This window comes from Terrapene carolina, unplaced genomic scaffold, assembly GCF_002925995.2.
Source record: "Terrapene carolina triunguis isolate 2854851 unplaced genomic scaffold, T_m_triunguis-2.0 Scaffold88, whole genome shotgun sequence".
Classification (NCBI taxonomy): domain Eukaryota; kingdom Metazoa; phylum Chordata; order Testudines; family Emydidae; genus Terrapene; species Terrapene triunguis.
Window position 1 is genome coordinate 43924550 of NW_020664439.1, and position 12485 is coordinate 43937034.

General features: G+C 61.4%; 1 protein-coding gene across 1 annotated transcript in view; it reads left to right on the top strand.

Annotated features, from left to right (window-relative positions):
• The first annotated feature begins 523 nt into the window (after positions 1-523).
• The window catches only part of ECE2 (endothelin converting enzyme 2), a 23125-nt gene continuing 11163 nt past the window's right edge, over positions 524-12485 (top strand). The window contains exons 1-8 of the mRNA XM_026650089.2: positions 524-586; positions 5167-5253; positions 6377-6521; positions 7098-7313; positions 9096-9220; positions 10166-10312; positions 10934-10999; positions 11658-11846. Of these exons, the coding sequence (XP_026505874.1) occupies positions 542-586; positions 5167-5253; positions 6377-6521; positions 7098-7313; positions 9096-9220; positions 10166-10312; positions 10934-10999; positions 11658-11846 (1020 nt within the window). The 5' untranslated portion in view covers positions 524-541. The remainder of the gene's footprint in view (positions 587-5166; positions 5254-6376; positions 6522-7097; positions 7314-9095; positions 9221-10165; positions 10313-10933; positions 11000-11657; positions 11847-12485) is intronic.

Here is a 12485-nt window from a genome sequence, read left to right on the forward strand (position 1 = left end):
GTGTGTGTGTGTGTGTGCCAGATTGCCGGGTGTGCGCCTTGTCTCTGTGCGCGCCTGTGTCACGGTGGCCGCGCGTGTGCCAGTGTCGCGCAGCGCGGCCGCGCCCCTGCGCGCTGTGCCCGTGCGCCCGTGGCCAGGCTGTTTGTGAGTCCCGGGAGCCGGTGGCGCCTCCATCCCCGCTGACCTTCGCCATCGGGCTCCGGGGCCCCGGGCGTCCCGCCGCCGCAGCCCCCCGGTCGCAGCCCATGCCGCCCGCCCGCCCTGATGGACACAGCCGCTGTTTCGCCCCAGTGACGGTCCCCGCTCGGAGCGCGGGGAGCCGCCTGCCCCTCGCCCCGCCGGCCCCCGCAGCCGGGGCCTCCGCTGCGCCCTTGCGGCTCCGGGTGCTGCCCTGAGCCGCGCGGCTCCTGGCAGGGGAGGGGGCCGCCGGGTCCGAGCCCCCGAGCACCATGGCCAGCCCCGGGGCCGGCGCGGCGGCTGCAGCCCCGCTCGCCCCAGGCTGGGAGCGGAGCTAGGCGGCGGGGGCCGTGCCGGGAGCCCCATGATGTCCAGGATGAACGTAGCTCTCCAGGATCTCAGCAACAACGTGAGTAGCCGGGCTGGGGGGCTCGGCCGGGGGCTGCACCCCGGGGAGCCTGGCGCTGGAGCAGGCGGGGCTGGACAACCCCGGAGTGGGAGCCAGGCCAAGCCCTGGCTCCCGGGCCCTCTCTCCCTCCCTCCGTCCACACCCCGGCGACCCCCACGCCAGGCAAGACTATGGCAGCTGAGGGGCTCCACAGGGACCCTTGAAACTCGCTGTCTCCTGCTCCCCTGCCCCAGAGCACGGGAGAGGGGGTGCCGGGGCCCCAGGGAACACTGGGTGCCCTGTGCAGGGGTGCCAGGTGTCTCTGGAGCTCTGCGATACCATGCTTGCGGGGGGGGGTAGTCCATTGGGGGGTATAACCCTTCTCTGAGACTGAGCCCATGGGGCCAGAGGGGATGAATGGGAGCCAGCCATGTGGTCTCGGCCCCCCTCTGCAGCCTCCCAGCACAATGTGGGCTCCCTAGAGAAGGAACTCAGCCCACCCAGGGCCCTAGGGAGGAGGCTGGGAGTTCATTTCTCCTGTTCAATGAGGGGTTAGAGTAAAGCCCTGGAGGTGCCCTCCAATGGCTGGGGGAACTGGGGGGAAATGGCACCTCGTGACCACAGAGGCCAGGGCTGCCCCCATCCCCTAGCAGGATGTTAGGTCCGGGGCCAGCCAACCCCTTTGCAGGGTGCCGCAGGGGTGGCAGAGAAGTCAGGGCTGAACCTAGGGCCTGCAGCACTGCTTGGCCCCGCCCTGCTGCCTGGGTGCCTAGATCCTGTGGCTCAGCCCTGCCCGACACCCTGAGAGCCGAGAGTCCTGCAGCTCAGCCACCCCACTTCTGAGTGCCCAGACCTGGGGCTGGTCCCCACCCACTCGCCCGAAGAGCTGGGGTCCTGCAGCTTGGCTCTGCTGCCCCCTCTCCAAATGCCTGGATCCTGCAGCTCGGCCCCACCCCACTCACCCTGATCTGGTGACCCAGCCCAACCCCACTCCCTGAGTACCCTGGGGCTCTGCCTTGCCTGCTGTCCTGGCCTCATCCTGCCGTGCTCTGGTCTTTGGAACCGTCACTTGCTCATCACTGCTGAGGGCTCAAGCTTCTCCATGGTGATGCTCAGAGATGTCAGAAGCCAGGATCTCTGGGCAGCAGAGCTGAGATTTGGCACATCCTAGCACCCAGTCCCATGGGGGCAGTTCACAGTCAGGCCCAGTGACCTGGTTGGATACAATCCGGCTGCAGGGAGGGGGCTGGTGTTTCTTGCTCCAAAGGCCACTTACCAGGGAACCTCTCTTGGACTCTGAGCACCAGATACCCAGCTGCAGCATGGTCACCTGTAGCCCAGAACGGGCGCCTCTACTCACGGATGACCTCCCCCCTCTCCTAGTACATCGCTTGGGTCTCCAGAGGCATGGGGAGATGTCCCTGGCGGCCAGTGTAGGGAATGCCAGGGCCAAGGGCAATGCAACTGGAGGCTGGGAGGATTCCTGGGGTCTGTATTGCCATGACAGTGCACACCTGGAGGGTCTCACTGCATCAGGAGAGGGCCTTGAAAAGGAGAATGCCTGTGATGGGGTGTGTGGGGCCTGGGCTGCCCCCCAGAGGCCTGCGTGGCCAGGCGGTTACCAGAGCCAGTTGCACCACGTTGTGGGCAGGAGGCTGGAGGAACCAGTGTTACAGGCACAGCTGAGCTGCCCGTCCTCCTGCTGGGCAGGTTGTTGGGGCGTTGTTTGGCAGAGAGGGGCAGGTCTCCGTTGTAGGGAGCTGTGCTTTCCCAGGCGCAGGGTCTCCCTGAGCTGGAGGGGTGGGTGGGGGGATTCCCTGGCTCAGACAAGGCTGCCAGCAGGATGCTGAGACATTTTCACAGATGCCAGCGGCTCCCAGGAATCCTTCCCCAGCCGGGGAGTTTCTGCCAAATGTTTTTTTCTGAACAGACTCGTGCCTGTTTCCTGAGCTGGCACCATTTTTTGTGCAAACCCCAGCACTCGGTGGCTAGCAGAGCACGCTGCCTCTTGAGCCTTTGTGACCCAGGCCCTGGTGCTCATGCTCCGGCCACTGCCCCAGCCACCCCTCACTGTGAAACTGGGCTCCCCAGTCTTAGCTTTGATTTTTCCCAAACTCCCTTTCTAGCCCTCGCCGCTGTGAAGGAAACCTTGAAAACGGGAGCCAAGTATAAGCGACATGGCAGTGTTAGCCCGAGTCTGCAGACAGCCTCAAACAGGAGCTGAGAGGGGTGAACTGTCCCCATTCAGCTCAACGGCGTTAACCCTGAAACCTAATGACAATTTCAATGTAACCGTCATTAACTATTTCACTGTTGGTCAATTAGCAAAATCAGCCGGCTTATGTGCTTAGCACACAATCCCAAACCCCCTCCCCAAGGGCCAAATCCCCAGCTGCTCAAACCCTCACCTACGAGGCCATCAAGCATGGGCAATGCCAAAGAAGTCCCAATGAAATGTCCAGCTAACCAGCTGAGGGGCCCATGCCCCTGCCCAGCGAAGTCATCTCGTTCACAGCCTTCATTTCTAATGTAAATGAAGCTTCACGCGTGAGGCCTTGTCTGGACTAGGCTCAAAGCTGCATTACCACTTTCTGAGTAAGGCCTGATCTACACTTGGAATTTGGCTTGCCTCCCTCTGCCCCAGTGTAGACGTGGCTAGCTCGACCTCGCTACCATTGCTTAGGGAAGTGGTGTTCCGACAGTGATGGAAAACTCCTTCTGCCGCTGTAGGATGCACTGTAGCTATGCCCCTATAGCCCCCCGCAGTGTAGACAAACCCTAACACCGTTGAAAGTCTAGTGTAGACAAGGCAGGGGTGATTGAAAGGGCAGGCTCCCTAGTCTAGTCTTCTTTTTACTTTGATTACCAGTCACTTGAGGGATCGACCTGGTAGAAAGACTGAATGTTTGTAGCCTGGAACAAAAGTATGGCGAGGGTCCACACCAGCCTTTGCAAGCATGCTAGGCAACTGGAGGGGCAGGGACACCTGGAAGGCAAGGCGTCCTGTCTACACTAAAACGGGTTAGCTAACACTGCTGTCATCGCAGCTTTGTAACCCAGTCCAGACACAAGCCTTGCTTCCTACTAGCATATTGCACTGGCTTTAGTAACCTGGCCCCCATCTCTCTGCAGCACAGAGTAGCTTTAGGGCAGGGGTTCTCAAATTGGGGTTGTGACCCTGCAGGGGGTCACAAGGTGGTTACATGGGGGTCACGAGCTGTCAGCTCTGTGGGGCCGACAGCCCTGAGCCCCGATTAAATTAAATTCCCCCCCCCCCGCCGTTTTTAATGTCTAAGGGAGGGTCATGCTCAGAGGCTTGTGGTGTGAAAGGGGTCACCCATACACAATGTTTGAAAACCACTGCGTTAGGGGCTGCAGGGCTACTGCCCTCCACGATTTGGCTGTGGCCCATCTCTCACTACCCTCGCTTGGCTTTAGGGGGCACAGTGCTGCCTTCCTGGGCTATCCCTCATCTCCCACCTCAGCCTGGCATTAGGGGGAGCTGCATGGCACCATCAGAAAGGAAAGCTCAGGATCGAGGATGATGCCTGAGTTATGGGGCACCAAGATAAATGGGAGAGCTGCGCTGAAGAGCGGGAGGGAGCAGGGCGGGCGGAGGGAGCTGGATGTGACGGGGCTGGGCTGGATGGGAAGGGGGAAGGGGCTGGACTGGGGGAGGCTCCTCTCACCCAAGAGAATGTCTCTCTGAGGTCAGTGGAAGCCCATTGGGCTGGGCAGATATGGCTGCTACACTGAGATGAGTTCCCCTTCTGAGCTCCAGCCAGGCTGCTGGCGCCAGCCTGCCAAGGCAGCCTGTTCCAGATGTTGCATAGACTGACCACATCTGCGTAGCAAGTCCCAGCGCTGTGCAGAGAGGAGGCGGTGGCATTGCTAGGAAATGAAGCTGCAGGTTGCCTGGGAACCAAGGACTGTCTCCATGAGGCAATCTGACACCTGTCAGGAATGCTGATGTCAGAGCGGCTTCTGCAGAGGCAGCCATGGCAACCCACAGAGGGCGAAGGAACGTATGTTGCTCGGGGGCAACCGCTGGTGCCAGGAGGGGGCAAGAGCTTCCCCTTCTCCGCAGCACAAGCCTGGCAGCGCCACCTGGTCCTGCACTTGAGTCGTTCGGGGGCCAGGCAGGGAAGGAACGTGACCATGTAAAGTTGCGGGCGGAGGGAGATGCATTTGCCCCCTCTTGGTTGGCATCACCTGGACCTGCGCCCTGCCTGCAAGGAGCCCCTTGGTCCTCCCTGGCGATGATGCAGGCTCCCTGATTCTCAGAGCGCAGGATCAGGGTTTTACGTAAAGGGAAGGCAGGCAAGTCCCACTGTGGTACACCAGCCAGGAGAGGCCATAGAAATGGAGCACTCCAACCTGAGGGAGATGAAATTGTCCTGCTGTTGACAGCTCCATGGCCCCTCAGCTCTGCCTCGGTGTCACTGGGCCCAGCGCCCCCTGCAGGATCCTGGCTCTGGGTCAGCTGGGCCCCGTGCCCCTTGCGGATCCTGGCTCTGGGTCAGCTGGGCCCAGCGCCCCCTGCAGATCCTGGCACAGCCCTCTGCGATGTCATTCCTAGCCTGCTTTCTCTCTCTGTGCAGATGTCTGATTACAAACGAGCTACTTTGCAGGATGACGAGGGGGTGGATGCGGCTGGGGATGGAAGCGCCTCTCCTGATAGCGTGGAGGTAGGATTATGCTCCTGGAACGGGCGCGGACCTGGGGCCTCTTTTAGACCAGGACAGGGCGCGGCTTCTTAGCGCCCAGGGCCAATGCACTGCGAGGGAGGACACGGCCCGGCTTCTGGGCCTTTCTGGGTTCCCATGGGAGCCCCGCCAGCTCGTGTTCAGCAGCAGAGCTATTAATAAAAGCTGTCTCTGGAATCTCTGGGGCAAGATAATTGCATTGCCCAGGCTAGTTACCGAGCATTGGACTGGAGAGGGAAAAAGGAGGGAAAGGGGCTGTTTCCAATGGGAACTAAAGCTGGTTTTGCCACCTTTTCCCAAAAGCCACACACCCGTGGCTCTGCCAATGCCTCTCTGCCCTGCTCTGTGTCCTCTCTTCCCCACACTGTTCCGGTCCTGGGCTCCCCACACACAGCTCTGCCGCTGGCCCTTAGTCCTGCCCTACAGCCCCCTGTCTCTCCTGGCCCGGGACTGCCTATCACATCGACTTGCATGGACCTGGGTGGCAGTTTTTAGAGGTGATTAACCTCCCCGCAAGCCCTTTGGGAGGCTTCTCTTTCCACATGGATGGGCCCCGGTGCCAGGCCCTGGGTCCCAGGAACGTAGCTGCAAGGGTGGGCAGTCCTTGTGGGATCTCCAGGGGGCCAGATCCAGCTTTTCCCACTGGTTCTTCCTCTCCCAGCCAGGTCATACGGATTGTGGCCAGAAGGGGGAACTCTGACAGTGCCTGCCCCCTGCCCTTCCCTCCCACCCTCCAGCAGGTGCCATCCAAGTCCAGCCACGGGCAGGATCCGTTTGCAGTGCTGGATGGGGCCTGCTCCCAACAGAATTACTGTACACTGGCGCTCAGTGCTGGGGAGGGGCCACAGCATCTCTTCACTCCCACAGGCAATAGGGCAGCCCAGGGTGGCACTGCCATGGGGGGAGGGTCTCAGGCAGGGCTACCAGGAGGGAAGGGTGGAGTGGTACTGCCAAGGGGGAGGGCCTCAAGGTCCCCCTGCAAGGCTGATTTGTGGCTATCTCTGATTGTGTGTTTGGGTTTAATCCATCAGGTGCCCCTTAATACGCTCTCCCCTTCTGTTCCCTCTCCCTCCCCCTACACTCTCCCTCTCTCTTTCCCTCCCAGGTGGGGTTCAGGAAAGGGCCCCCTCCCTTGCTGAGCCGCCTGGGTTCACGGACCCAGCTGGAGCTGGCTCTCTGTGCCATCTGCCTCGTCACGGCGCTGCTGCTGCTGGGCTCTATGATTGCTCTGGGCGTCCAGTACAGCAAAGGTAGGAAGAGGGTGGGGCTCACACACCTTCACTATGCCCCTCCTCCCAGCCCATCTCCCTGCAGCTCCAGCTGCTCATCAGGAACAGGCTGAAACGGCTGGGGCTACTCACTAGAGGAAAGATCCTGGGCCTGCCCCAGGGAGTTGCAAAAGGCTCTGTGGTGTGCGGGGAGGCTCCCCTGGGCTGGAATTACCCTGGGGAACAGGAGTCGCTGCCAGAGAGCGGGGGAAATACGGGGAAGAGATTCTCCTGGGACTGTCCGGCAGGAAGTAAATATTAAATATTCTAAGGGACCACGTGGCCCCAGCTGAAGAAGGGTGCGGCTGCAGGACTCGGTCACCCATCTCCTGAGGACCGTGGGGGCCACCTCCCGCGCCAGCAATCACACTCCCCGTGCCCCCTGTCACGGGCATCCAGGCACCAACGCAGGAGTGGTCAACTGCAGGGTTGGGAGGCAGGGCTCCTGGGCTCTGTTCCCAGCTCTACCACCGACTTGCTGCAAGGCCCTGCTGCTCTGTGCCTCAGTTTCCCCACTTGTTGGCCCTGGGCCCTAATGACTGCATCTCTCCCACTCAGACCCTTCCCACAGCACGTGCCTCACAGAAGCCTGCATCACCGTGGCCAGTAAGATCTTGGAGGCCCTGGACCGGGAGACTAATCCCTGCGAGAACTTCTACCAGTACTCCTGCGGGGGGTGGATAAAGCGGAACCCGCTGCCCGATGGGCGCTCCAAGTGGAGCACCTTCAACAGCATCTGGGACCAGAACCAGGCCATCATGAAACATCTCTTAGGTGGGTGTAGCCCTGTGCTGGGTGCCCCCTTGCGCACAGGCACAGAGAATCGGGGAGGGTGGCACTGGAGGAGGGCGCCTGGTGGGCTGTATGGACCAGGCCGGGCCAGGGAGAGACCTGGGTGGTCAGGGATCGGCTTCCCAGGGCCTGCCCTGGAAGGGGAGAATGCCCATACGGTCAGGGATGCAGGGGCTCCCCACACACACGCTGCGTGGGGTTAGGAGACATTCCAGACACGGCCAGACAGGCCCCTCAGCACAGAGGCTGACGAGTCTCCTGGATTGGCTCCATTGGCCAGTGGGCCCAGCCTGGCTGGTGCTGGTGACGGGGGTGGGGGGGCGATAACCTATGTGGGCATTCAGCTGCTGGCATATATGGCTAGGTTACAGCTTCTTGGAAACAGCACAGGGCAGACTGAGCTCTGTATCCTGCATCAGCTTCCATGGTCTCTCTGCCTCAGAGAGGGCACACTGGCCAGCAGTGTCCCACATCGGCACTGGCCAGGGGCACCCAGTGGCAAACCAGCCGGCAGTCTGTCCCGCGCCGGCACTGGCCAGGGCACACGGTGGCACGCCAGCCGGCAGTCTGTCCCGCGCCGGCACTGGCCGGGCACACGGTGGCACGCCAGCCGGCAGTCTGTCCCGCGCCAGCACTGGCCGGGCACACGGTGGCATGCCTGCCGGCAGTCTGTCCCGTGCCAGCAATGGCCGGGGTACACACAGTGGCACGCCAGCCGGCAGTCTGATGTGCGCCAGCACTGGCCAGGGGCACACGAGCCGTCAGTCTGACCTGTGCCGGCACTGGCCAGGTGTCGCAGAGTGTGGGGGACTCAGGGCCCTGTACCCCCGGGTTCCTGCGATTCACCATGACTCTCAGCCAGCCAGTAAAGCAGAAGGTTTATTTAGATGACAGGAACACAGTCCAAGACAGGTCTTGCAGGCACAGACAACAGGATCCCCCTCAGTTAGGTCCATCTTGGGGTCCCCGGGCACCCTAGCCCCCTTGGGAGGTCAGAGCCCCGTCTGCCTCCCAGCCATATCACCAGCCAGCTCCTGAAAACCCTCTCTTCAGCGACCCCTCCCACAGCCCTTTGTTCAGTTTCCCAGGCAAAGGTGTCACCTGGCCTCTAACCCCTTCCTGGGTTCTCATGTTACATGCTCAGGTATTCTCCGTCAGTCAGTCTCCCATCCCCCAACGCAGACCATCCTAGCCACACTCCCCTGTCAGCATTCAAAGACCACAGTAAGAACAGTCCCAGTTCGTCACACCAGGGACTCACAGTGGCACGCCAGCCGACAGTCTGTCCCGTTCCGGCACTGGCCGGGGCACACGGTGGCAAACCAGCCGACAGTCTGTCCCGTCCCAGCACTGGCCAGGGCACACGGTGGCAAACCAGCCGACAGTCTGTCCCGTCCCAGCACTGGCCAGGGCACACGGTGGCAAACCAGCTGGCAGTCTGTCCCACACTGGCACTGGCCAGGGGCACACCAGATGCACCTGGGCAGACCCTTGGGCAGTGCAGGGGACAGTTCCCTGGTGCCATCACCGGTGGGGATCATGCCATATAACCTGGGGGAACCTAACCTGCATGAGACTACATGGCGATACAGGGGGCTCCAGCAGGAGGGTGAGACGGGACCCAGGCCTAAGGCATGGTTACAGGGCGTGGTCACAGGCGCGAAGTTCTAGGAGACCAGGGCCAGTCTCCAAGGTCCCTCCATGTGCCAGAGCCCCCCTGTAAGGGAGGAAATGACTGAATCCATCTTGTTATCCACTCCACAGAGAACGCCTCCTTCAACTCCAGCAGCGAGGCGGAGAGGAAGACCCAGCGCTACTACCTGTCCTGCCTGAAGGAGCAGAAAATCGGGGAGCTGGGCTCCCAGCCACTGATGGACCTGATTGAGAAGGTGGGTGCCGGGGGGGGGAGAGAACCAGACCAAGGTGAGGTCTGGGCGGGAGCCCAGCTCGGGGAGGGAGGCTGCTCAGCGCACTCGCCTCTCTGCAGGGGAAAAGTCTCTCCACTGGGAGACCATCCTGGAGAAGGACCGAGCCCTGGGAGCCTTTGCCTGGCCGAATGCCATTCCCACGTGGGCCCAGGGGAGCCGAGTTGCCGGGTCTCAGCCCAGGTTGCCAGACACAGAGCGTTCACATCCCTATTACGACTGAACAGCGCCAGCAGAGGAGCCATGCGCCGAGCTGCTCTCTTCCCTGGCAGGGGTCCCTCCAGGCAGGGGTGCGGCTCACTAGTAGCGGAGGGAGTTTGCACTGGCCGGGCTGAGCCCTATTTCCAGGGCTGTGATTCCTGCCTCCCCCACACCCCATTTGTTATATTGCCCATCGTGTAAGTGATGTGAGAATCGCCCCTCTCTGAAGGGGACAGGCCACCAGGGCGCTTCTGTGCCTGGGGTAACGCAGCAGCTTCACATTCGAAGCACAGCGCCCCCTTCTGCTAGGCAGGGGTGGTGCGCGCGGAGCACAGGCCAGGTGTAGTGGGAAGCACAGTGCCCCCTAGTGCTGGGCTGGGAGCACAGGCAGGGTGTACAGAGCAGCTCCCCCAGGAACAGTAATGGCTGGTGTGCATGGGGGCGGGACACAGGCAGAGCTTGGAGGGAAGCACCCCCAGCAGCACCTCCTAGTGCTGGGCTGGGGACACATGGGAGCACACCAGCAGCACATGGGAGCACACCAGCAGCACCCTGCAGCAGCACAGCCCCTAGTGCTGGGGTATAGTGCATGGATCACAGGCAGGGTGTAGAGGGTCTCTCCTGTGCTGGGTGTGAAGGTGGAAGATTAAAGCCAGGGGAATTTGGTGACCCAGAGAGGCACAAGCTCAAATCCCTGCGTTCCTGCAGATTGGCGGGTGGAATATTACCGGGCCCTGGAACCAGAGCAACTTCATGGAGGTTCTGAAGATGGTGTCGGGGACCTACCGGGCTGCCCCCTTTTTCACGGTCTACGTGGGCGCCGACTCCAAGAGTTCCAACAGCAACGTCATTCAGGTAGCCCGGCGCCCCTGCGAGGACCGGGGAGGGGGCCCTGTGCCAGAACCTCACACCGAGCTCCCAGCATGCAATGGGCCCAAAGCAAACCCCTCCCATTGCCCCTAGCTCGGAAACATCGTCACCACAAAACGGGGGTGGAAGAGCCAGCTAGGCGTGGGGGAGAAGGGCCCATAAAGAAACCTAGCCAAGGCCAGAGGGAGCACCAGGCTATCATGGCTGGGCATTTCTGACTCTGGCCTTAAATGACCCAGTTCAGACACCCAGCCCTCCGCCTGCCCCCTCCCCCCTGGGGACACACTGGGAGGGGTTCAGTGGGGACAAGAACTGTTTTGGGGCCACATCACATACCTGGGCGTAAAACGGTGCCAACAGCCAAGGACTGCAGGACGGCACATCAGCCTTTCGCTGCTGGGGATGTGAATGCCACTTGGGGATTCTCCACGGGTCAGATTTGATGGCCCTGGTCTACTTTTGAGGGCTGGGGTTGCCCCAGTTCCTCCACCCCCATTGGTTCCCGGGAATAGCCGTGACTGGGTGTGGAGGCAGGGCAGGGGGCTTTGTGCTACGGAGCAGTGGCTGTGGCTATGCGATCCAGGCTCATTTGTTCTCCGTGTCCAGGTGGATCAGTCAGGCCTTTTCCTCCCCTCCCGGGATTACTACCTGAACAGGACAGCCAATGAGAAGGTAGGGGGCTGGGTGGGGGCAGCCCGTGCACACCATCCCTTCCACAGAGCAGGCCCCAGTTCACGCCTGACTTCCGGTCTGCTCTGGTCTAGCTTCAGCTCCCAGCCACTGCCCTTTCTCTGCCAGCCCGACGAGCCCATCATCAAATATTTGGTCCTCACATAGGTACTTTCAGCCTGATCGTAGCCTTCTCTCTGTTAAGCTAAATAGGGTGGAACTCCTTGAGTCTCTCACTATCAGGCAGGTTCTCTCATCTTCTAATCAGTCTCCTGGCTCTTTTCAGAACCCTCCCCAATGTGTGCCCCATCTCGGAGATAACCCAAGAGGCCTTTGTGCTCTGAAATGCACATTCCCACCCCAACACCTGGGTAGGGCCCACACCTTCCTGTGCTCCTGACGCAGATCCAGCCCAGTGGGTGGAATGTGCCTGACCCCAAATCACAAGGGGCTGAAGGAAAGGGACCCCCCCCGAGTGCTAGGACCCTGGATTGGAGCCTGTGCTGGGACCCAGTTGGCAGGACATCCTGGTGGGGGGGAGGTTTGGGGATTTAAGAGCACAGGATCTGAGGGAGCTGAACACCCCCACGGCCCATGACCGATTGTGTAGGGTTGCCCCTTCCTAGGTGACTAACCCCACTGCCTCTCGCTTGAGTGACAGGTGCTGGCTGCTTACCTGGACTATATGGTGGAGCTGGGGATGCTGCTGGGTGGGGAGAAGGTCTCCACCCAGGAGCAGATGGAGCAGGTACTGGAGTTCGAGACCCTGCTGGCCAATATCACCGTCCCCCAGGACGAGAGGCGGGATGATGAGAAGATCTATCACAAGATGAGCATTGCAGAGCTGCAGGTGGGTCCTGGGGAAAGGGCCAGCCCGGTGGTGCTCGGGGAGAGGACTAGCATGGTGCTGCTGGGGGGGGTGGAGGGCCTGGGGGAAGGAACCAGCATGGTGCTGCTGCGTGCAGGGGCGGGGCTGGGCTGGGCTCTATCCTCTGGCAGGTGGCGGGGGATCAGTAGCGGGAGGTTCCCATTTGCTGGGCGGGTCCCACTGTGGCCTGGAGCAGCTGGGAGAAAAATTCAGAATGAAAACAGAGAGGAATTCAATTGATCTGATCCTTTGTTACATTTCCGAGCTGCCTGGGCAGAGCGTGAGGGCCCAGCCCAGGGCACATGGGGAGACGGTAGCCCCTTTCTGTGCCCCTTCTGCTTCCCCGGGAGCCCCTGGCTGGCTGCTTTCCCCACACACTCCAGGGCTCTTCATTGTCCATCCCCCCACCCGGGTTTCATTAGGATTCCAGCAGGGTCGCTGCTCAGCTGCCTGAGTGTCATTAATGCCGGAGGCCTGGCTGAGCAGCATCCTAAGCAGCCAGGAGCCAATGCTGAGCTGCCTCCACCATCCCCCAGGCGCAGAAACAGGGGGCCCCCTGCCGGGCGTCACTCACTCCCTGGGGCCAGCGGCGCAATCCCCAAAGGCAGACAGAACAAGAGC